The 26578-nt window shown below is 40.4% G+C and overlaps 1 protein-coding gene, 1 non-coding gene and 1 pseudogene across 3 annotated transcripts; all 3 read right to left on the bottom strand.

Annotated features, from left to right (window-relative positions):
• On the bottom strand, positions 1-26578 carry Prom (prominin). Of its 2 annotated transcripts, XM_076822515.1 has the most exons (16): positions 25273-26578; positions 23976-24031; positions 10749-10924; positions 9186-9373; positions 8794-8889; positions 8101-8303; positions 6671-6806; positions 5970-6140; positions 5331-5430; positions 4606-4800; positions 3456-3678; positions 1936-2235; positions 1538-1696; positions 1331-1464; positions 623-673; positions 1-223 (listed from the first exon to the last, which is right to left on the bottom strand). In XM_076822515.1, the coding sequence occupies exons 1-16, from the start codon at positions 25682-25684 to the stop codon at positions 187-189; spliced, it is 2637 nt and encodes an 878-aa protein (XP_076678630.1). In that variant the 5' UTR covers positions 25685-26578; the 3' UTR covers positions 1-186. The 2 variants fall into 2 exon arrangements, with proteins under 2 accessions (XP_076678630.1, XP_076678629.1); XM_076822514.1 differs by lacking the exons at positions 23976-24031; positions 25273-26578 and having other exon boundaries at positions 63-223; positions 1538-1732.
• On the bottom strand, positions 16281-16433 carry LOC143374453 (U2 spliceosomal RNA; annotated as a pseudogene).
• LOC143374450 (U2 spliceosomal RNA) lies at positions 21284-21475 on the bottom strand. Its single transcript, XR_013086664.1, has one exon. It is a non-coding gene; the product is annotated as a U2 spliceosomal RNA (small nuclear RNA).

Genomic DNA, 26578 nt, shown 5'->3' with positions numbered 1-26578 from the left:
TTATTGGACGTCATAATATGCACGCAAATAAGCAAATTTTACATTTCTATCAATTATATTTTGACATAAATTGAGTTACAAGGGATAGAACTACAAAACATACAGTATTCCAATATTTGAGCTACTCAGTGTGTATGCATGATGATATTGTTTGCAGCTATCGTTGCTCATCCATATCGTATGTTTTTATTGCCATCTTTCATCAGGTGGAGGTGGAGGTGGACTGGAAGCAAATTAATTTATTATTTTTACATTTTCAATGGCAAAGTGAATGAATTTTGTGAATTTATTAACGAAATAAAAATTGAAATCATGCAGTTAATTAACATATTGATTTATAAAACACCATAAGAATATTACTAAATGGATTTAGTCAAACACAAAAAGTTAGTAACTTCGTGCAAAATGTAATCAAAGATTAATGTTAAATAAACGTTTCTGTTCGATTTGGCATTTTGGCAGTTTTGGAAAATAAGCGATTTTTCTCAAAAGCCCGGAGGGAGGGGGCTACTGCCTCTTTTGCACCCCCCTCCGGACGCCCATGACCAGTCCCGCTCAACAGCGAAATGTGCATTACTCATTCGGTGACTTAACATTTAATTTAAGAAGGTAGCTTACTTACTCGGGTGTGTGCCAAGAGTCTTCTTCAACTTCGACAGTTTGCGGGCTTTCCCTGAAAACCACATAATTACAGTCAATTATTAATAGAAAAACAATTATGAAAATTTACAAATAGATTGATAATATAAGTTTCCATTCATAATATTTTGATAAAACTGAGTGCGTCCTATTTTAATCTTTCAATGCGGTTATCTCCTAAATTTTAGGATCACATCGCCGCAATGCAAAATTGTATGTTACGACAGTTACGACTACTCCGAGAATTCTAAAGTTGCAGTTCGTCAAATGTTATTGATATAATAATAATTAATATAAAAAATATTCTATATTGATATAAGAAAATCTGCGTATGCATTCACAGTTTTACACACTTAAGGAACTTTGCTGAGTAATCATGTGCAACCTTGTGTTACAAAAAACCTAATCGCCCCCTTAATGCCTAATGCCCCTGTAGATAATTGAAACGCCTCCAAGAGGGCAGTAGCACCCGTTTTCAGAAACATTGTTCTAACCAATGAAAAATTAGAAAGAACACAGTGCAGCTAAAATACTACTCACAATAAAATAATAGGAGAACTCAATCTGATATTAGGGAACTTAAAAAAAAATACGTATGTAGTTATATACATAATATAAAGAGTATATATATGTCAGACACCAATAACACATGCACACCTGCACTTTCCTTTTTGTAAGGTTTTCAACTTACGATCGAAGAGGCTCAGGAGTAGTAGCTCTCACAAAACCTGGTACGTTTCTATATACCAACGATAAAATATGGGCTGTTGGTGTACTAGCCATTATAGTAATTGCACACAAAAGTGTAGCAAACCAGTATCCACTCTGGAAATGAAAATGAATCATAATAAAAATGACACCCTTTTACTGTCTTTTATACTTCTAAATGTATACATACCAAATTCCCTAGGAAGTGATTACACAATAGAAGACTGATTCCTTCTAATACGTCCCAAAGCGGTCGACACTTAGTTGCGCCGTTTCCTATTTTTGATAACACGTGAGATCTCCATTGATCCAAGTAATTATCTAATCTGTCCACGTAAAGCTTCGTTTTCTGGATGTAAAATATAATGGTACTAAGAATGTGTTTCTAATTTGGTATTAGTTTTCATTAATATATTAATATTTTCAAAATTATAAAATATAATGCGCTCACAAAATTATTGTTTGAAAACTTTTTTCAATAGTTGAGAAGAAAAAATTTAATAGTTAGTAGTCTCTTTTCAACACATATTTATGATTCATGAAGAAATGTGTTACTTTTCTAGAATGTGAAGATGAAATATTACATACCAGTTGAGCAATTTTATCTCCTTGATTATCAATGTAATACTGTATACTGCTCAGATGAGAAATTGATTGATTCACTTGTTGGTGAAGTGGTTGCATTTGAAACTCTAAACTAGCAAGTTTGTATAACAACTCATCCTTTAATTTCGATAATGGTTTTAATCTCATTAAAGCTAAATCTTGCATATTTATTGCAATAGTTTCTAAGCTTCTGGCTGTCATTCTGTCACTCATTTGCCGAGCTACTCTATTTATTTGGTCGGAGAGAGCGTACAGGTCCTTATTTAAAATTGGTTCTTGAATCTAGCAACAAATATTTAATTTCAATTCAATATTGTCTAGTATACTCCATCAAATTGCTGAATTCCACATATATATGTATTTATTATATTAACATTAATAAGAACCTCTCATCACACACCTTCATCCTAAATTTTAGAGGAACGAATCTCAATCATAGCTATTTCGCATTAGATATCCCGGTATTATAAGAAACGCAGAAGGAAAGGAGAAATTACGAGTACAGTATTTTCAAAATCTTCCCCAAATTGGACGAGACATATTAGCCGACCAAATTCGGCTTGAGGTAGTTTTACCAACCTCAAATCGTAGCTTATCTCCTTCTGTGTACGAAACTCCCGGTCTTCTACCACCCGAAGATCCGGGCTTGCAGAATATTAAGACAGAACCAATAGATAACGAAAACGTTGTTACGATGTGATATTTAATTCACTATTTACTCCTCGAAATTAATGTAACTTACAAGGAAAATTCGGCAACCCGAAAATTCAGAAAATTATGCAACTTTGTGTGTAAGTAGTGTCGCGACCGCCTTCGATAATTCGGCACGACAATTGTTATTTATTTACTTGCCGGTTCGCGGACGCGTTCGGAGGCAATCAAGAGGGTTTTATTAAATCACTTTTATTTCACCTCGTCTGAGGAAAAGCAAACATTATTTCTCCTCAGGGAGAGATAGACAAAACGAGGTCTTCCTCTGGTCGTGAACTTTTATCTCTGGACACCGTTCCGTTCCATTCGAACGGAGCGATCTTCTTCCGCATTCTTGAATTTCTCGCGTTATTAGAGAAGCCAATCCGCGATGACTCGTTTGGGCTACGTGCTCTAGCTTGGCAACAACGTATGTCCATGGTATGCCCGAAAGGCCGTAAACATTGCAGATAACAGGTAACCGACGTTCCGATTCAAGGTCTCACGCGACCTTGAATAAGGCTAATCTTGAATAGTAGTTCATGAATAAGACAAATCTAATTTTTGTTTGTGCTATACTGCGGTCTTGGGGGCGAAATAACCCCTTGAAAAAAGGCAGAATATCTCGGGAACGGTGGGAGATATTGAAAAGAAGTTTAAACAAGAGTTGCATCTTTTTTTTTATACGTATAAAACTGCGTAAAAAGAATTATCGAAAAATACATACCTTTCAAATTACCCCCACCAACTTTTAATTGGATACACACATGCACATACAACGATATTAAATTTGTATAATAGTTCTATAGTACCATAATTCTGTGTTCTGTTGAGTTCAGCCCATAAGCATATAGTAGCTCCTGCAGTTGCTGCTGCAAATATGGTGTAAATATTCTTAAAGTCTTCAGTTCAATTTTGAGTTTGAACATGAGTTTAGTAAAATTCGACCAAGTCCAATACGCAGTAAGCTGCTCTATTTTAAGTGTATTTCCTATTCCAAGAGCAGGATAAGCCGCTTCATTCTGTCGACATTTCCTGCAATTGTATATTACTCGTTAATTTTCAAATCAGTTCACTTCACTAAACACGAAACAAAAATATTGATATAATATGAATTATCAGATTACTTTTTCAAGAATTGGCCTCATAGCATTTGGCTGACGAGGAAAGTAAAGTAGATGTAGCAAGAGTAAACGAAGCCAACCATGTACTCTCACTCGAAACTTTCAGGATCCCGAGTATCCCAAAATTCAGGGACTTCCCAGAACATGCAATATCCTGATGCAAGAAGGCATCGAAAAGTCCTTTACCGTTGTGGGATCTGAGGCTTCGTTCTCGAGATATTAACAGTTGAATATTAGCGGTGCAACTTCCGGGCCGCGCAAGTTAAAGCCGAGTCAGCTGAGCGCGCGGTAGCGTACGCTGGCCCGCACACGCAGGAGGACCGCGTATATACCGGTTCACACACATACAGTTGAACCAGCGCCGTTCGTTCTACTGTATGCTAGAGGTCACTATCCGCACTCAGCTGTTTCGGCTTTAAACTGCGCGGCCCGGAAGTTCCACCGCCAATATTCAACTGTTAATATCTCGAGAACGAAGCCTCGGATCCCAAAACGGTAAAGAACTTTTCGATGTCTTCTTGCATCAGGATATTGCATGTTTCGGGAAGTTCTTGAATTTTGGGACACTCTGTATACTGAGATCCCGCCCGAAATTTTCCGACGCGTCCCGAGCCCGAAATGTCGGATACCCGCACATCCCTATTTGTAGGCTCCACAGGTAATTGTGTTAACAGGCTACATAGCGTTGATTTTCGCGAACAGTGACTTATATATCGTTTTTCGTTACACCTACCGAGGTAAGCATGTTTTTGGCAGACGTGTAGTCATTGCTTTTGACAGGAAGAGCATGATAGAATAAATGAATACGATAAACATATTGCTTAAGAAGTAGACTTACACGAAAAGATCTCTTAGAGGTACGCGCAGTTTCTTGCCCAAGAATGTTCTAGTTTCCAAGACCACTTCCATCATTTGATAATTAAGGTCATGAAGTGGACGGCAAACCAACATCTCGATATGACTCGATAGTGTCAACGTCATGATGAATATTACCCAAATTACGATTGAAATAATACAACTAATAAAAACAGCACTGAAAATATTTTTTTATAACTTTTAGTCGTGATATGTAACCAGAATAAAACTATTTAATACAATGGCATGCAGGATACAATATAGAAATCAAATTTATATATGTAAGTTGGAGATCTTTGAAAGCAGAAGAACTGCTTTAGGTATCATTTACTCGATATGTAAGTTTGAAATTAGTGATGAAAACCCTTCGTGGTAAAATTGACAAATATTTATATTGCATCAGTCTAGATCAGGGTTTCTCAAACTATGGTACTGACGCGTACCTATCACTTTTCGAATGTTTTTTGTAATACTATTTGTGTGCAATAAATCAGTTAGGTTCATCCGAATCTTAAGTATTTATCTTAATGTGTGTAGTGGTACATAGTACGTAATTTTTCGTGTAGATTTGTAGATATTTTAGTACGCGAAAAATAAAGTTTGAGAAGCCCTGCTCTAGATAGTGGATTACTACGAAACAGTGTACCTACTACGCGTCAAAGTTTTGGTAAACACAAACAGCTATGGGGATAAAAACAGCGTACGTACCATAAAAGAGTAGGTCGCACTTTATTATCTGAATTATGACAACGACAACACAGGGCGCCAAATAAGAGTAACCAGAATGGCAGAATACATAGGGGAGCACCTGCAAAATGCAAATACGAATCAAAGCGTTTGTCGACTTTATTTGTTTATACAGAATATTACGTAATATTTTATGTTATCATACAAACTCTGTGATTATCCTTTTTTCATTACAATAAAATTTGAATAATTCTACAGGATGATCACAGAGTTTGTATGATTTTATTAAAGCCACATATCATCATCGAAATTATAGTGCAAGAAAATAATTATTTTTTAGTTTTTAGTCTTGTGGATTTTTTATTTTCATTTTTAACATTTTTTTAATAAAACGTGCAATATGGTAGGACAAAATGACATTTCATACTTTTATTTACGTCGTTGAATGTACTTCTTAGGAAAACGTTAAATATTAAGAATACTACGAACAGAAAAGTTGGAACCCTTCAATAACACAGTACAACAGCCATCTGGACTTGTAACATTCAATAGCCGTTTCTTATAGGTTTTCAGGGCACGAAAACCTATAAGAAACGGCTATTGAATGTTGCAAGTCCGAAAAAAGTCCAAATTTGTTGTACTGTGTAATATGGTACGTACCAATACCTATGAACCACCTAATATGTTCAAAGAAAATGACATAGGGCATCACGTCATCCACTACATGCCTTGCCACCACTAGTTTCTCCCTGAGCTCGGAGTTGCTTACTTCCATGTTTCGCGCTTCGTCAAATATTTTGGCACGTATTATGTTGACATCACGGCGAATTTCTGTGAAACATATATCTTTTCGCTTTTTTATTTCATTTAATAGTGCCTACGGCAGTGTTGTCTTTATTGCATGATAGATGTTTACACTATATGTTGTTGTCGAACAATGTAACCAGTGCTTCAGAAAGCATAAGTTCAGTAACTTGCGAAACATTTCAGCATAATCATTTATATATTGACACTCTTCAAACACATTAAGGGATCACCTCTACGAACCCGAAAAATGGGGACAAGTTCAAATGGTCATAACTTCGATAAAAATAGTCATATCGATATCGTTAAAATATCATTTGAAACTGTCTTATCTCTATTTCCAACTGTTTTCTGTTTCGAGTTAGGGTGCCCCACAACTGTCTCAGTTAAAGCTACAAATAATTTATTCTTCGAATGTGTAATACTTATTTGCTAGAGCAACAGCGTAGAGACGTTATTCAGCTAACAGTAAGCTTATATTCGAAGGAGAACGTACTTTTTCTTATTTGTTTCACGCTATTTGATTACATCTGTGCCACGCACGGATGTTTACTCACGATTACGGATATCCAAAGTGTCTCTGGCTATGTGTTGTGATATATATAGGAATTCTCCACGAGTCTGACGAATGGTTTCTGTTAAATTTCCTCGCTTAAAGATCCGCAATTTTGACAAGCGATCATCTCTCACCAGCTGTAAAGGAAACATTTTTTTACACTAGTTACACGTAGTCGCATAACTTAACATAACTCTATAACTCAAGTCCGAGTTTCATTAGAGCTGAAATTCGTGAAATGTATAAACCTCTCTGTTTTCTCGCGCTGCGACGTTACCGGATGACATTTATAAGTATGAAGAGAACCATAAATGGATTGGTAACAAGGGATGTATATATTTGGGAAATGATTTGTGTTACCACTCCCACACCCAGATAGCACACGTCGTCTATAAGCCGTCTTTAAGACGTCTTCAGACTATCAAGACGTCTATAAGCCGTCTTTAAGACGTCTTCAGACTATCAAGACGTCTATAAGCCGTCTTTAAGACGTCTTCAGACTATCAAGACTTCTATAAGCCGTCTTTAAGACGTCTTCAGACTATCAAGACGTCTATAAGCCGTCTTTAAGACGTCTTCAGACTATCAAGACTTCTATAAGCCGTCTTTAAGACGTCTTCAGACTATCAAGACGTCTTAAAGACGGCTTATAGACGACATGTGTTATCTGGGCAATGGAATCGACACAATCGCGGAATCTTGACAACGTCATGGTTCAGATCGCAAACTTCGGTTGCTTTATACCACACAAAGGCTTTAACTTGATTAAAGTACCTGCAACTCTAAATATGTGGGCATTGTCTCTTAACCATAAATAACCAACGACCATTCTCTAACAATTAATAAGAACGAAATAATGTCCAACACAGTACGCAGTAAGCACAGAAGATAGTGGGGATCAGTCGTGAAACTGTAACTGATTGTGAGATTAATTAAAAATGTACTGAAAACTAATTTTTTTTCTTGTACTACAATTGCGATGGTGTTTTCTCACTTTAAATAAAATCGTGGTGCTGTATTAAAATTGATCCATATTCTGTTATGAAATATCCCGCGCCGCGATTTTATTTAAAGTGAGAAAACACTATCGAATTTGTAGTACAAGAAAATAATTATATTTTTAGTTTTTAGTGCATTTTTAGTAAAATCGTTTAACATACAAAATTTGTTTTATATATTTTTTATTTTCTAGTTTTTAGTGTTTGGGAATTCTTTTATTTATTTTATATTTTTTTCTAGTTTTTAGTGTTTCTTCAAACATACAAAGAATCGAAGCTAAGTAAAATCATTTAATCATAAATGAAACTATCACCTACATAGGATTCCTGTGCCTCGCAATATTGTACTTATGACTCACTTATGAATCATTTTTATTAATTCGGCATACTAAATGCAGAATATTTATCGTTGTATTATTAATGGACCACTTACATGCTCCAATCCCAAAGTTAATCGCAATCCAGACGAATCAACAGTATTACAAAGAGAACGGTCCTGGCCAGTGCAGGCATTTAGAGCATCTTTCAAATTTCTACGTAAGTCTTCGATTTCTAGATTTAATAGCTTTCCAAGATTATGCGCTTTCTCGCCATCGCTTAACAAAGATTCGACTTGTTTTGACAATGCTTGGCTATCTGAAATTCATTTATACTTGATTAAAGGCGGGTAATTACTTCAACGGATACCTATAAAGAATTTTTTATTACACATCGATTGTACCTGACATTCATATTGTATTCATATTGGCAGAGTTTTAAATTGACAAATTATGTGAAAGCTCGTGAGAGGAAAGGTATCGGTGTCGATGAATGATCTTAGAATTATTTTCAAAACGCAATAAGTGCAGTTGGAAAGCATCTTTATGTACTTGCAGCTCATTTTGATTTCACATCTTTAATTTATATGCTAATTATTATTATCTTCTATTCTTTTGTGATTTAATTCATTTCATGTACTTGGCGTAATTTTTTTACTTTTTTGAAGTTTTTTTATGGGTGTGAATGAACGATACTACAAAATGATTAAAGGAATACAGTAAACAAAATATGTGAACCTATTATTGGCAAGAGGTTCAACGTTCATGTTGACCATCAGATATTCATTTAAAATCTCTAATTCACATACTATTTGCAAGATCCATGAGTGTGTTCAAAGCAATATCCAGTCCCGTTTCAGCAGATAATTCTGCTTGTACTGGTCTACCTAGGAGTTCATCTATATCTGTAACAAATAAACAGAAATATATTTTGTATGACACATACTAGTGATAGTAAATGAATCATAAATATATAAATTATAAATATTATAATTATATACAATGTATTTATGGCAATCAATCCAATACTGAAAGTTTGCATTATTTTCGTTGGTTTTGATAAAAAAATGTAACCAATCATTTTATTTAAAGTTTTATGTGACTATATTAACAAATGCGTGAAAAAAAAGTATAAAAATCATTTGTCATTTTCTCTGAACGTCAAATGATCAAATGTAAGATGGAATAGTGTTTCACTTACTGTCAAGATCCATAAGAATTGCCTCACTAGCGATGTCCAAACTTCCCGAGAAACATTCCCGCAATTGTATCATTATGTTGTTATGGTAGTCGCGTAAATCTTGTAACGCAGCTTCAACTACGATGGGAAACTTCTGTACAGTCGCAGATATTGTTTCGTTATATACAGTCATTGTGATCATGCCGATTCTAAAAACAGATTATATTAAGGTATAAAAAATAGAAATGTACCGACTAGGTTTTTGGCCGACTAGCCGATTAATCGGCCCCCAAGAAGTCGACTAGTCGCGGATTACAAAAGTGGCCGGGTAGTGGACTTAACCGACCAGTCGGCCACTAGTCGGTACATCTCTAATAAAAAATAGCATTCAGTTCAATTTCTTTTGCAGGGCATTGTGCGTATTATAAGACAGAATAGGTACCTACATTATAAATGTATGCCATTTCTATACTATAACTAGAGTCATTTTATTTGGCATGGGAATCAAAAGGATCCGTGAGCGACAAACTTCAATAATTTTTATAACAAAACTTGACGTTTATTTTAGCAGCATGGATTGTCTCGTGACAAACGAGGATACCTCATCGTATATTTTTCGCCAATTCGCCAGAAAGCATCTCTTTGATCCTACACTGTGTTACATTTACGTAATAAACTTGTATTTAAGCATATTGCGGGGTCACAACAAATCAGTGTGCCGATTTTTCATAATTGTACGATGTTTTCCATTGGTTCAAACCTTTTGATAGAAGTGGTGGAGAGCACGGGCTGAGTCAATATCTAGGTCAGGCCTGTTCGATTAGGCTATCGCGATGAAAAGCGCTCCCGATTCGTGAGGTGAGCCACGAGCAAGTCACAACGGTGCCAAAACGGTGGGACAAGCCGAAACATGAAAATTCTTCATGCAAAATGAAATCGGAAAGTTCTTTACCGCTTTTCAATTTAAAGCTTCGTCTTCGAGAGATTTGCAGTTGAAAAAAAAAGATCCGACTTCCGGAGCGCGATATTTAAATTCCAGTCAGCTGATCTCGCGGCCGCGCATGCGCACTCTCAAGCGCGAGAAGCGCGCGTCGCGGCGGTGCACGTTCGCACGGGTGTTCCGCTGGCGCTACAGCTCTAAATGCACCTCCGAAGACTTCAACATATTTTTACACTGGTTTAAACAATTCTGCCACACCAAACCCACACAGACTTGTTGCGTGTGTCCGCGGGAGCTGCGTAGATCGGTCGCACATCGGTAGGGGCGTAGGTCTACTCTTAGGTGGAATTCTATAGTACCTATAGGCACGTCTGATCTAAATGATTCACGTGTGAACTAAGCTCTCTAATTCTGCAAACAAAGGTTGCTTACCGTAACGTTAAGAGAACCAGTCGTTACTGTGACTACCTTGCCTGCTCCTAGTCGAGCAGTGGTAAAAATAAGCCGAGATTAGAACAAATTTTTTCAATGCAAAGTTTCGTTTTTGAGGAAAAACGACTTTGACATTTCATCAAGTACGCGTGCATTTACTTTAGCTCTATTTGTGTGGTTACAACTTCATACCAATCTCTTTTAATGCATACCCAAGAATGAGGACGAAAATAGTGAGGAGAAATGTAATAGTACGCGAATGACGGGTTGGTTTGAAGTCCTCTCTGATTGGACGACAAGCGAGCCAAAGTTCTATTCCAGGTAATACAAAGCATAAGATGCAGCATAAACCCATCATTGCTATTAATACCGCTTCCAACTGAAGTACCTGTAACAGTTTATACAGTAATTTTAAAAAATTTAATCATAACACAATTGACCAGGAATGTAATTATACTCTACTATATCGTACTATTTTTTATATGATATAGTTTCGACAGAAAATAAAAATCATGTTAAAGATCACATTAACACAGTGTCGCATTTATGGTGAATTCAACCACAGTTACATTCTCCTAAAAACTCGAAAATAAGTAATTTTCCTAAATAAGTAAATTTTATGAAAATCGGACTGTAGGGTAAAGAGCCCAAAGTTCGTCCCCCTTTTGTATTTGACTCAGTAAATGGTATGTAAAATATTAGAATGACCTGGCAATTGCGATGGATTTTGTTAACCGTATGGCCGAGATCAGAGTGAGCGGCCGGCTTCTCAGCCTTAAGGCTGAGAACAGAGTGAACAACCGGCATCTCAGCCTTAAGGCCGAGAACAGAGTGAGCGACCGGCATCTCAGCCTTAAGGTTGAGAATGGAGTCAGCAAACGGCATCTCAGCCTTAAGGCTGAGAACAGAGTGAACAACCGGCATCTCAGCCTTAAGGCCGAGAACAGAGTGAGCGACCGGCATCTCAGCCTTAAGGCCGAGAACAGAGTCAGCAAACGGCATCTCAGCCTTAAGGCCGAGAACAGAGTCAGCAACCGGCATCTCAGCCTTAAGGCCGAGAACAGAGTCAGCAAACGGCATCTCAGCCTTAAGGCCGAGAACAGAGTAAGCAAACGGCATCTCAGCCTTAAGGCTGAGAACAGAGTGAGCAAACGGCATCTCAGCCTTAAGGCTGAGAACAGAGTGAGCAACCGGCATCTCAGCCTTAAGGCCGAGAACAGAGTGAGCAAACAGCATCTTAGCCTTAAGGCTGAGAACAGAGTGAGCAACCGGCATCTCAGCCTTAAGGCTGAGAACAGAGTCAGCAAACGGCATCTCAGCCTTAAGGCTGAGAACAGAGTGAGCAGCCGGCATCTTAGCCTTAAGGCTGAGACAATAAGATTACCCGTTACCCTTAAGTATTTGGTTACAAGCAACTTTTTCACAAGTCTAATGCACTTGTTTAAAACATCAAAGGAGCTATTTCGCGGATTATACCGGAGATGTGTGAGGCAATTTCATAATTGCTTCCTTGCTCCCACAGGCCAGCCCGGCGCGCAATCGCTGCCAATTCCGCGCGTGATTTGAAGCGGTTAACGCGACTGACTCGCGTTATACATGATCGCGGTGATGAGATCGGTCGGGCCATCTGTTGACGCGCACCTCATCTAGTTAGCAATTTGTCTCGCTTCTTCGCACGGGCGGCTTTGTCTTGACGACACGGTCTTCGTCCGTCTCAGGACGAATAGCTGATAGGTGGGGTGCTGACTTCACAGAATTCGGCGAACCGACACGATCCGTCTTCTTCTGCGAACCGTCGACTAGGCAGTACTTTATCTTGCGTGTTTACGTTTTGCTGGAACGTTCCAGAGTGTCTCTAAAGTCTTAGTGCTATTTGTGTTAGTTTACTTGAACAACTCTATAATACATTTGTGCACTCGTTCTGTAAATACAAAGTGATTGTGACCTTAACGATTATCTTAGACTCTAATTATCGCTAAATCTTAATCTAATTCGCGAACGGTCGGAGCTCCATCGCTCGTGCTGGTGCATTTGGTTCTTCGAGCCGGATTCCGGAGTAATCGCGAGAACGTTTTAGTGACCGGTTCCGGAATCTTCTACCGCGACCACGTGGTGACCGCGTTTCGCTCTCGACCTTCATGATGGCCGACAACATCAACGCTCAGATCGACGTATTCCATCGCTTAACTCGCGTCTACGACAACCTGAAAAAGAAAGGCATGTCTAATATCACGAGCGGTAAAATACAATCGCGTTTGAACATGCTCGAAAGTCACCGAACGCAGTTCAAGACTCAGCACGCGGCACTGATGGAGTCGCGAACCGCCGAGCAGGGAAAGCATGAATATTTTACGAAGGACTGCTTCAGCATTGCCGAAGAGTCCTTCATGGATCAGCAGGCTCAACTCCTTGACCTACGAGAGGAGATCGCTACAACGCTGCCTGAACTGCCTAGGTAAGTACAAATTGAATGACCGCCCTTCTAATAAACGCTGCCAAACATGCGCAGAAAAACACCATACCTCGATTCACGAGACGTCTGAGGAGTCACACGCGGCAACGGTTTAACGTGTGAGACCTTACCATGGCTCACTGCGCACCGTGATACTGGGAATTGCCCGGGTGCGCGCGTATACTCCAGCTGGACAATACGCCGTCGTCCGAGCACTGATCGACCTCGGTAGCGAGGTATTACTCATTTCCGATCAACTCGTCAAGCAGCTGGGCCTCAATCGACAAAGGGCACGAATCCCGTTGGCCTTCGCGGGCGGCGCACAATTTTGAACATCTTTTGTGTCGAAACTGTAAAAAAATCCGATAGACGCCTATTCAAATGGCGCCCCGGAACCGCGGCCTACCGCCCGGAAGCCCAAACACACTTGGCCGCCAGGACGCGGCCACTCTTGTACGGTCTTTGGGACACACTGGTCGCTGCGTCAGAAGCCCTCCGCGTCCTTTTTGTACAATTCGTCTTACTTTTGTGAACCATAATATAGTGCGTATTTTGTTGCATATCCGAAGGAAAACATTTTCTTACAAAACGTTTGGAAAACGTGCGGTGCCGACAGTGGTAGTCACGCGCGTTAAGCGATTGTGTTGCGCTGAGCGGCAGTGGATCGCGCGCCGCTGTTGACTACCACTGTCGGCACCGCGCATTTTGCCAATTTATTTCGCTTCTGTATTGAAAACAAAACGTAACTTACCACTTTTGCTAATGCTTTCCGACGGAAAAATGTCTGCTGCATCGCGTGGAATGATCAGATTTTCTTCTAAACCCTTAGTTTTGGAAATAAATTGAAAGATATCTTCAAAAATGGGTGCATTTCGAGTGTCCTTTTCCTTTTGATCGATGTTTAAACATATTTAAATGTTCATAATGCAATAATACCTTATATTGTTGTATTCGGGAGGGTTCATAGAATAATTTGACGCAACGAACAATCAAATAACTATTACCGTTTCGACACAAAAGATTCTCAAAGTTGAAAATTTGCAGTTTTTTTTCAAAATCGATTTTCTCAAAAACTGAGGGTGATGGCGACAAACGGGTTGCGGATTCATTTTCAGGGCACGAAAACCTATAAGAAACGGCTATTGAATGTTACAAGTTCGAAAAAAAAGTCAAGTTTTGATCGAGTTCATCTTGGGTGCGCAGTCGATGAAAATGATGATGGGCGCGATGAATAGTGCAGGGTTGTGAAGCAAGTAACTAAGTAAGCGGCGTTATTAATTGCATATTAATAGCGTGTAAAATGTAATAAGGAGTATATAAATAAATAGATATAAACCACGCAACAATGCATAAATAAATAAGGGATCGTAAAAATATAAAAATAAATAAATATAAATAGATAGATAAAGAGTGACTAGATGTTGCTTATTGGTCAGAGTAGTAATAAATAGTGGGTAAAAACGACGGCAAAAAGTAACAATGTATAGATAAAAAATGTATAAATTGGTGGAATTTGGCCACGTGGGTGTTAACATCCTTTGTAGGGTATTTACCCTTTCTCACGTGGCCGCAGTACCGACAGGTAGGTTTTAGCGTCCACCCCACGTGAGTCCGTTTTACGTGCTGAGCGAACTCCACGTATCCCCTGTACCGAAACGAGTAGCTTTTCGAGCATTTCTTATTAACACACTCGGGACACGTAAGACCGTTCGTGACCGGCAGTTCTACGGTAACCTCCGTCGCTGGGGCCGGCGAAGTCATTTAAAACGGAGAGAAAAAAAAGGGGGAGAAAAGAAAAGTGAAAAGCAGAGAAAAGAAAAAAAGAGAAAATATATAGAAATGACTAAAGTAGTTATGTCGCCGGACCAACGGTGGAAGTCTCCCGAGTGCGTGGGCGCGCAGTGGATGAGATGAATGGATGAATGGCTGATGGGTATGAATATGAGGGTGCAGCAGCACAGCGGCGCGGAATATAAGCGTTCGAAAGAAATAGCACTACGTAATAAGAGTGGAGAACAATAGTTCTAGCGAATGCGAATCCAGGCAGTCGCCGAGATGTATAGAATAAAAATCGGATAAAATAACGCAAGACAAAAAAAATATAATAAAGTCAATAAAATCACGTAGGGTAGGCGCTGTGAAATCAGGTAAAACCAGGCCAGGCTGGAGCACCGGTGTTGCCTCTTGTCTCTTAAACGCGCGTCAAGAGTAATAAAAAGACAGTAACCAAGTAAATAAATATACGACACGCAACAATGTATAAATAAAATAAATAAGAGACGGACAGGTGTATAAATAAAATAGAAAAAGAAAAAAGGTGACTAGAGTTGCTCCCCGGTTGAAATACTGATTGATAGTAAAAATATAAAATATGTGACGTCAGTGGTTAAAAAATGCAGAAGTAAAAGTGTATAAATAAAAATGTATATATAAAAATGTATAAATAGAAAAGACAGAGAGACGTGTCGAAGGAAGAACAGCTGTAGAGACAGAGAGAGAGAAAGCGGGCGATAGAGAAGGACGCGGAGGCGAAAAGGAAAGCCTCTCTATCGCGAGAGTCAGAGAATAAAATAGACTAGAATAAAAGATTAGAGTGATTCCCGAGCGGGAATCAGTCGCGTAGAAAAGTTCTACCCGCGGTAGAGAAGCAGGAAGGAGTCGGGAAACTCTCTGGAAGAGGTGTGCGTCGGATGTTAAAAGTGACAGGTTTTCTAACCATGTCAACGAGTCCCAGTCAATTATTACACCTCTTCCTTTGAATTTTTCCGACGGGAACAGGAAGGAACCCCCCTCGCATGCACCGTGGTGCACCGCACCGCGATATTACTCGCGAAACGGCGAAATTCCACGCGTGCAATTTGAACCTTTCAGAAAACAACCAACGGCAAACCGTTAATTGTTTTGAGAAAGGTCGCGAAAAGGAGCGTGGGTTTGTAGGTGCCACCTGAGGCGCTGGGCGGGGGAGCGAGCTCAACCGTCCGCGACAATCAGCTGGGGGAACTAGGTACCGTGCGCCTAAGTGACGTCGGAGAGAGTGACGTTGCCCAGTGAACGGCTCCTAGAGGGGGAAAGCGATAGTTTAGAAGAGAAGGAATTACTTACTCGGTCGGTGGCTGTCGGGGCTCGTCGGCTCCAATCCTGGTCCTGGCAACGGCGCGCGCGGTCGGAGGCACTTTTCGCGGGACTTAGAAATTTTTACCGCTCGGATCGAGGAACCTCCGCACAACGACTAAGGTCGCTTCCCGGGCTTATGGCTCTGTTCTGGGGAGTCAGAATGTATGTTTTTTAATAGGCTAATTGAGCCAATCCTGGCGGCACTGCAATGCCAGGCTGACTCGCGACGGAGGTGGAGCAAGCACCAACGCTCCGTCAGTTTCCAAAAATCAGATTAATATTCTGACTCCCCAATGATAAGAACAGATAAATGTGCGTTTATTCAAACAATGTTTTAAGCACCTGGTACATATTTGGCTTGTCGGATGATGCTTAAACAATACATGGTTTTTCCCAACTTTTGGGACTCACAATATAAAATTGGCGTCAAGCTCGGCGAAACTGCCCTGGCGATACTCCACTCTTAAACTAGCCGCACTAAGCAGCTCTTGTACTGGAGGGCAAGAAAGGAGAAAGAGGAGGAGAGAAAAAGACAGATGACAAAGACAGAGAAAAAGAAGAGAGGAGGGTCAGAGGCAATGAGACAAAGAGAGGAGGAGGAAAGGAGAGACGCGTAACGGGAGCAGCGATAGATGAAGAGGGCAGAAAGAACAGAGGGTGAATAGAGAGAGGAGGAAAAGGAAGGAGAAAGAAAGTTTAGGCGAAAGAATATAGGTTACCAGTACTTATGCTCACTATAATTTAACCTTCTATTTCTATATCTAATACCTAGACTAAGATTAGTTATAAGCTTCAAGGGGAGGCTCCTTAGGACCTTCCTCAACCTTGTTTTTTTTTGTTTAAACGCAACCGTTCAATGCGGCGGCATGTTGCAGCGCAATCGAATCTGTTTTGTTTCGAGCACCAGGTAGTGCTGTGTATTGCGATTATGTTGGACGAGGACAATAGTGTCGCGGCTGCCGGCTGTTCTTCCGCTATTTCATATAAACATTGTAAGCCTACGTGCAAAGGCGCTCTCCTACCACCGACATTCCTCATGTACGTTAGGACAAAACTAACCAATCAGAATGGACTAGCGTCAGCAATTTTTCGGTGGAACAACACCAACGGGAAGATAGCTTTGAGAGCTCGATTGAGAAACACGAAAGCATATTTTATTTTCTATTAAACCTACATAGTTCAAGTTTGCTTATATTTGTAAAGAATACTCTGGATCGTCGATGCTAACTACCCTGAGTCGTACAAACGAATGCCTCTCGTTCCTTTTACGCGCCTCGAACCCTCGCCGATGCCCCTGACGTCATCGGCATTCATCGAGAATCCAAGTTACATTGTATATACATCTTACGTGTCCTACGGGGCCTCGCGCCTTCGTGATGGCGAGCGATGCCCAGTGTGATTTTTAATATTCTCGTATTGAGCGTTACGACTTCCTTACATATTATTTCCGGAAGTTGCATTCTTTACGCATCACACTCTCAACCCAATTACAATTTTAAGTGTGAGTACAGATATCGCTCCTAAGGCAAATGCGAGCATATCCGTGATGAAATAACGACCAAGCTGGCGGTTGCGGGGCGGTTTCCCCACCCTCCCCTTAGCCGATCGGGACTGGAGGTAGGTGGTCAGGTCTTCGGCCAACCCCTCCAAAATCTCGATCGTCTCGACAGCCTCGGCGCGTGAGATAAGAGCCTTGCGTAATTCCGCATCGGCCCGTCTCGCATCGCGCCCAGGACGCCAGGGAGGGTTAGATGTCGCGGGGGGAGAGAGGGCAGGTTCGTGTCCACGACCAGTATGGGGGTAGGGAGTGGTACGGGGATTTGGACGGCCCCGGGGCTGTCCACGTCGAGAACGCGCCCGAGGAGCAGAAACCCGAGCTCCCGCCGACGCAACGACCGCGGCCGCCCGCGGGCACCCCCAGCGATCGCCCGCCGCGGTAGTATGGGGCTCAGGTTGCGGCTGCGACGGTGAACGCGACCTATTGTTGAGGGCGTGGGTGGGGGTAAGGGCGGGTGAACTTCTTGGGGACGGCAGTGGCAGCGGTGGTGACGAAGGCGCTGGTGTCGATGGCCTTGGAAACTCCATCCTCCCTCGCCCCGGCGTCCTTCGAAAACCCTCGCCGCTGTCACCCCCCTCCTCATCGCTCTCCGAGGAACCGCTGCCCGAGGCGATCCGTCGTCTCGTCCTCTTCCTCTTTGGGGCCGCCTCCCATGGCTCCTCCGTTCTGGTGGGGGTGATGGCATTTTGGGGGGCCTCCAGGCCCCCCTCCTCCTCAATGGGAACCAGAGGCCGGAAGACGAGTGGCTGCGCCTCGATAATTCTGACCGTGGGCCCCGTGTAGATACATGACGTCATGACGAGGCCACCAGTGAGTCGGTGCCCCCGCGGGCTCCACGGGGGTCGGGGTCTTCCTTGGCCCGCCAGCGACGCCATGTCCTTCTTCGGGCGCCCCACCCCTCTCTTGATGGTGGTGGAGGAGGAGGTGGGGGGCCCTGGGACCACCGTGGACCTCGGGGGCAGACTGGAGGACCTCGTCAGTCTTCGGGTCACTGGGCTCGGCGGAGTGCCCAGTGACCTTTTCTTCGCAGGCTGCTTCTCCAAACTTCCCCTGGTGGAATTATGGCCGGACGTTGATGAGCTCTCCCTCGAGATGGTGGTGGAGGGCCCCTGATTCCTTGCTGCAGCCTCCGCGTAGGTGGTGGGGGGAGAGCAACAGCGGGCGGTGGTGGTGGTGGTGCGAGGTGGTGGACGGGCTGTTGCTGGTGCAGCAGCAGCCCCCTTCGAGCGAAGGGTACTAGGGGCGGCAGCGGCGGTGACCCTCGTGGTCTTGGTGGTAGGCGGGGGTAGCCTTGGCGCGACGGAAGCTCTCTCCGTCGACGATCTCTTGGCCACTGCCGTCGTGGTCGCGTTGGGGGTAGATTTCCGGGGTGCGGGGGGGGTAGTTTTGCGGGGAACTGGGGGGGTGATTATTCGGCGCACGGGAGGGGTTGTCGTGCGCAGCGCGGGGGAAACCGTCGCAGCCCCCGATCCTGAAGGGTGGCTCTGCAGGGGGTCGCCTCCGCCGCTCGTGCCGCCACCAGATATGCGCGCCCTTTCAGTACAGGGCGCACGCGGAGCAGTCCCAGCGCTCGCGGTCGCGGGGTGGAATTTGGCCACGTGGGCGTTAACGTCCTTTATAGGGTATTTACCCTTTCCCACGTGGCCGCAGTACCGACAGGTAGGTTTTAACGTCCACCCCACGTGAGTCCGTTTTACGTGCTGGGCGAACTCCACGTACCCCCTGTACCGAAACGAGTTGCTTTTCGACGACTTTTTGCTAAAGCACTCGGGACACGTTAAGCCGTCCGTGGCCGGTAGTTCGACGGCAACTTCCATCGTTGGAACCGGCGAAGTCATTTAGAACGGAAAAAAAAAAAAAAAAAAAAGGGGAGAAAGGAGAAATGAAAAGCAAAAAGAAAGAGAAAATATATAGAAATGACTAGCGTAGTTATGTCGCCGGACCAACGGTGGAAGTCTCCCGAGTGCGTGGGCGCGCAGTGGATGAGATGGATGAATGAATGACTGATGGGAATGAATATGAGGGTGCAGCAGCACAGCGGCGCGAAATATGAGCGTTCGAAAGAAATAGCAGTACGTACTAAGAGCGGAGAACGATAGTTCTAGCGAATACGAATCCGGGCAGTCGCCGAGATATATAAAATAAATAACGCAGAACACAAAATATAATAAAATCAATAAATAAAACACAGAAAATACAATAGAATGGGCGCTGTAATGTCTAATAGCGCCAGGCCAGGTTGAAGCGCCGGCGTTGCCTCTTGTCTCTTACACGCGTGTCAAAAGTGGTAAAAAGACAGTGACCAAGTAAATAAATAAACGACACGCAACAATGTATAAATAAAATAAATAAGAGACGGACAGGTGTATAAATAAAATAGAAAAAGAAAAAAGGTGACTAGGGTTGCTCCCCGGCTAGAATACTGATTGGTGGTGAAAAAAATATAAATATGTGACGTCAGTGTTTAAAAATGTCAAAGTAAAAGTGTATAAATAGGGATATGTATATAAAAATGTATAAATAAAGGTGTATATCTAAAAATGTATAAATAGAAATGTATAAATAAAAGTGTATAAATAAAAATGTATAAATAGAAATGTATAAATAAAACTGCATAAATAAACAAAGCGTCAACATGAATAAATAAATAAATAAACAACCAGACAAGCAACAAAAATCACGGCTAAAATATCACAGATATTAGCAGGCAACACCGGCTGAGTTCCCTTCGGCCGTCCCCGACCGAGCTCGTGTAGGAAAGAAGGACAGCAATAGAGTGGGAGACAGAGAGACGTGTCGAAGGAAGAACAGCTGTAGAGACAGAGAGAGAGAAAGCGGGCGATAGAGAAGGACGCGGAGGCGAAAAGGAAAGCCTCTCTATCGCGAGAGTCAGAAAATAAAATAGACTAGAATAAAAGATTAGAGTGATTCCCGAGCGGGAATCAGTTGTGCAGAAAAGTTCTACCCGCGGTAGAGAAGCAGGAAGGAGTCGGGAAACTCTCTGGAAGAGGTGTGTGTCCGGCGTTAAAAATGACAGGTTTTCTAACCGTGTCAACGAGTCCCAGTCAATTATTACACCTCTTCCTTTGAATTTTTCCGACGGGAGCAGGAAGGAACCCCCCTCGCATGCACCGTGGTGCACCGCACCGCGATATTACTCGCGAAACGGCGAAATTCCACGCGTGCAATTTGAACCTTTCAGAAAACAACCAACGGTAAACCGTTAATTGTTTTGAGAAAGGTCGCGAGAAGAAGCGCGGGTTTGTAGGTGCCACCTGAGGCGCGGGGCGGGGGAGCGGGCTCACCCGTCCGCGACGATCAGCTGGGGGACTAGGTGCCGTGCGCCTACGTGACGTCGGAGAGAGTGACGTCACCCAGTGAACGGCTCCTAGAGGGAGAAAGCGATAGTTTAGAAGAGAAGGAAAAGACTTACTCGGTCGGTGGCTGTCGGGGCTCGTCGGCTTCACTCCCAGTCCTGGCAGCGGCGCACGCGGTCGGAGGCACTTTTCGCGGAACTTGGAAAATGTTTACCGCTCGGATCGAGGAGCCTCCGCACAACGACTAAGTCGCTTCCCGGGCTTATGGCTCTGTTCTGGGGAGTCAGAATGTATGTTTTAGAATGAGCTAATTGAGCCAATCCTGGCGGCACTGCAATGCCAGGCTGACTCGCGACGGAGGTGGAGCAAGCACCAACGCTCCGTCAGTTTCCAAAAATCAGATTAATATTCTGACTCCCCAATGGGGAGTGTATCAGATATTAAGCTGATAAGAACAGATACTACACTTTGATCTTAGCCATAAGGCCGAGAAGCGATACTAATTCACAAAACAACTGGCCTCTTATGAAACTTGTCGTGAAAAATAGCTGCGAGAAAGTGTCTACCGAAAACATCACCTAGCGGTGGATGCAGGACTTACAGCGACGTTTGCGTTGATGAGAGGTGACTACGACAGAGCTGAGCGGTGTTTGAACTGTAAATCAGGCTAAAAAAAATGAAATCCAAGTAGGTATATTGAAAAAAAAATGTTAAAAAATATATAAAAAATCAATTTTTTAAAAAATGACGAAATTTTTTAGTTTTCGGATCGGTTTCGTTTTGCTTTTATGTTGTATATAGATCTTAATGAAAGCAATATAAAAGTGTTATGAAGTGTTATTGTAGAGCCAATAATTTAACCAGTAAACATAGTTTTTTGTGGTAGTATAACACCATGACACTATTATGCAAAGAAATTATAAGTTTATGTATACAAAAACCTTTCCTTTCGAACAATTTTAATTATTTTAATTCTATTTTGCCAATATTAAAGTTATTTTAGTGAATAACTTTGAGGAGGGAACCCCAATCGACGAACGGAAATTGATATGAAAATTTGTGTTTTTTTAGGAAAGTGAGGAGAGGATCCATTTCAAATTGTTAGGGTATTTTTGTATACTTATGAACAAAAGAAAAACCATTAGTTAGCAAAAATAAAAATATTAATTTAAAGAATTATTCGTACAATTGTCGAGCGTTCCGTTTCTGTGCTACACGTCACACTGAAACACACTCACAAATTTTATATAAATTTCCGCTCGGCGGTTAGGGTTCCCCCCTCAATTGAAAAGAATGTCCCTATACCCTGAGCGGACTCGAACTCAAAAAACCTCCTCACGTGTAAACCATACGCTCTTCGTGCTCACCTACCACACCTACATAACAAATTCTTAAACTTACGATGTTTTAAGTTTTAAGGGATATAAATTAACTGTTTATAAAAATGCGCATTGGCACAAAAGATTCAACTAAATGTCATATTTTAAATGAACTAAACAAAATACATAACAAAAAGGTAAAGACTTTCAGAAAGTATAGAACATACCTACCTGGAAAACTTTCATACTGAAAACATATTTACACAACTTCTTTAGAGCATGTACAAATTGCTTATAAGCGAATGATATTTCAGAGACTTTGAAGAGCATAACGTTCACTTACACAAAAATTCTTTACTGTATCTGTTCTTTTCGCGATTGACACTATTAAATTGCTCAGTAGGCACAAAGTAGATAATTTTTACTAAGAATGGATTTCTCGACACGTCGTCGAAACCACAAAATCCCTTGGAGCCCGCGAAAGTTTCGAGTTTCGAGATTTCGAAACTTTGCACTTTCTTCGTTGTTCGACAATCGACACTTTCGAAACCCAGATAAGAATACAAAGTATACAATCAATGAATAAAGAATCGTTCGCAGCATGTTTTGAGAATTTGAATATAGCGATATTTTTGTTTAATTATGGTCAATGGAGATTTATTCCAAAAATTTGTTGCCTTCAGTTCTTAAAACAAAATATTCCACTTACAAAGAAAATTAGCAGTTTCGACAATTTAAAAATTAGGTTCGAATTTTCGAAACTACCCCTAATTTTTACGCGGCCCGGCGCTTAGCTGACTCGACTTTAAACTGCTCCCCCGTAAGTCGCACCACTAATTTTTAATTGCTGATATCTCAAGAACGAAATCTCAGATGGCAAAACAGCAAAGGACTTTTCGACTTTTTTTGCATGATGAATTTATATGTGCCTCATTTTTTTAGGTGGAAGTTTTTAGGAGATTTGAAGGTCAACTGTGCATTTTTAGTGCACTGTAGTGCAGAATTCTTTGTTCAACTTTTGCATGTAAGTAATACATTATCCATATACATACCGTACAATGCACAATGTGGAAGTTATTTAAGGTGGGCGGATTATAGGTGAGACATTCTGTATTTACGGAATACAACTCCGAGATACGTTATCCCGGACTGATTTGGGATTCCAAAACTCCCGGGATTGGATATAACTAATCCCGAGAAGTTTGGGATTTTTTAAAAATGTGAATTACTATATGAACAACTGAAAAATATAAAAATAAACAGAATACAAAATATGGTCATTTCATAATAATGACAATAGTAATAATTATTTATTTAATAATATTAAGTCGTGTATAACTAACTAAATTATATTTCTTTATTGACAAGCATAAAAATAGAGATGAATCTTTATTGGGCATTTATTCAGACTTTATTATTCTCCATTGTTCTACTGTTTTTTTGTTGAAAATGATTTCAGTTTATGCTGGAGACTAATGATAGAAAGTAAGTTTGTTTACTTTAAATAAAGATTTAGAATATTAACATATAATAAATCACTTTAATTATTGAAATTTTTTAATACCCAATCCCGAGATTAGTCTTGGAATCCCGAGAAAGACTTTAAACAATCCTGAGATAGTAAATAATGACCGGGATTATATTCCCTATCTGTATTATATTAAAGTTATTAAACTCACCTCAGATATTAGTTTTGACATACTGATCCGGTCTTCCATTACGTCCATCAGTAAGTCTAAAAAGTTTAAGGGAATTTGTTTACGTAACTTTTTCACTTCATGGACTTGCTTGACAATTTATACATTACTATAATATTTTGCAGAAGAAATGCACTCGAAAACAGTAGAAAGTCATATAACTAACCGAGAAACTCGTGTAATACGACGAAAATGAGGGGTTCTTTGTGAATTTTTCCAAAGAATTGGTTCAATGGATCTTTTTGAAATTTTTAAGATATTTAATTGAACATCTAAGGAAATCAAAAAAAATTTATTTCGTCTAAAATAGTTTGTTTATTGCAAACTGTCGAGGTATGTCTCCGCATCCTTAGCGTCAAACTGATTCGGCGTGCAGCATATCTAAAAAATAATTCAACCGAATGACTTGTCCTTATGCAAGCATAGGGAATAATACATTTCTTACCGGATCAACCAATATATTTAATGATATTTTTAATTCTAATTACGTCTATGGCATAATAGAGGCAAAAGTTTGTCGTGAAAATCGCGACTTTTTCTTTAAAATCCTGCCATTTGCTCCATTTTGCATCTTTTTTTGCATATTTACGTTCATACGACGCGTAATTGCATAAAGAATACGAAATGTACTGGTTTTGTTATTTTGGGTGAGTTCAACGGACAGTAGACTGCACGCTGATTCACTACTTCGACGTCGAGGACGCGGAGTAATACCTTCACAGTTTACAATAAACAAATTATTTTACAGAAGAAAAAATATTCTCGCCTTCCTTAGATGTTCATTTAAATATCCTAAAGGTTTCAAAAAGATCCATTGTACCATTTCTTTGAAAAAAATTCGGAAGGATCACCTCAGTTTCGTCGAGTTACACGAGTCTCCCCCTTGACTTATCGCATTATATAAAAATAATTGCTTATAACCCAATTCATTTGTTTTATAAAGATACATCAATTGAAGTCTGAAGAGCAAGTAGTTTTGAAAAACCTATGTTCTGTTATTATGCGAAATTACTAAAATAAGCATTTAAATTAAATAGATGGTGGATCCATGTACATATGTCGTAAGAATTAATATTATGGTTCTTAAATACTATGTTAGCCCCCAATGTGTATTAAAAATTATCAATTATTTAATGGACTATTTAATTTACTATTACATGTATATGAACTATTTCCTTTACAGTTTAATATACGTAGAAAACAACGCCACCATATTAATGTAATAAGTTCTGTTAATATAGTCTTCAATGCATTAATCCGTAAACAAATTATACATTACCAGCAGGTACGTCGTAAGGTTGAATGATGGATAAAAATTTCCGTAGAAAATCGAAGATGAATATTCCCTGGTCTAGATGTAGGCTGGATATTTTGTATTGTTTACCCAAACTAATGTTTGGAAATTTCAGCTTGGGTTGGAGATCATTCCAATCTTTAGACACGGCAAATGTTTTCAAATGCGTTATATTTGTATCGTTCTTTGTTTCATCAATTAGTACTTGGGCTATTATTTCAGTTTCATTCCGTTGTGTCTCACTTGACGTATGGAACATGTTCAAGCTGACAGTAGTGGAACAATTATTACTATTGGAAGACGAATCCACTTCAAGGATCTCTTCAAAGAGACCTAACGTCCCAGATACAACGAAGAGTAAAACGGTTCCTAACAAATTTAAAAATATAGTATTCATTACATCACAGAAGTCAAGACATAATGATATTAAAATAGAAGGGATATAATTATTGTGGGAACTTATAAATTCATGCTTCTCGATTTAATTCTCCATTTAATTATGTATTAAGTTTTACTATATACGTTTATGACAATTGCATTCCATAACAATAGGAAGAGGGAGAAAGAAAACACGAACAATTCTTACCTTTCATCGTTCCCATTTTTTTTTATTGTAATCTTTCACTTTTCAAAAGTAATGTAAAGCAGCTGCAGGGAAATAACCCTGTTGAATCGCGGCTATATGTGAACTGACACTCACAAGATTCATTGAGGCTTCTTCGAAACCATATAAGTACAAATGTTGTTGAACCCAAGTAAACTAAACACAAAAGCAGACTAACGTCTTGCATATTCTATATGTATAATTTCAAACACCGAAATGATTGTATTAGGAACAAATTCTGTTTTAAGAATATTATTTGTGAATTGCAACATGCGTTATATTACTGCCACGATGGTAATTCAAAAATGCTTCAAACGCTTGTATCAATCACTATCACCCAAATATTAAATTAACAGAACTTAATCGATCGTTAAATTTCAACAGTTTATATTATCTAAAAAATTATTTTGTATTATATTAATAGCTTATATATTACAATTACCTATAGTTTTTCCCTTAATGCCTTGTTTTCTCTTTGGCTGGTAAGGAACTTGTCGTTTTCACTCTTCTACCGTAAGAAGAAAAGCCTACTTTTCTTAAAATTGGCTTTGTATTTTACCAGGGTACATGTAAAATGTACACCGAAGTATGTACAGTTTTAGACGCTTAATGGAACTAGGCTGCCGTTTTTCGTGAGAAAGACACTCTGTCCTTTATTTATTTGTAAAACAATGAAAGCAAATCCAG

This window comes from Andrena cerasifolii, chromosome 10 (genome assembly GCF_050908995.1).
Source record: "Andrena cerasifolii isolate SP2316 chromosome 10, iyAndCera1_principal, whole genome shotgun sequence".
Taxonomy (NCBI): Eukaryota; Metazoa; Arthropoda; class Insecta; order Hymenoptera; family Andrenidae; genus Andrena; species Andrena cerasifolii.
Note: the sequence above shows the minus strand (reverse complement) of the source record. Positions and strands in the feature narration are given on the sequence as shown.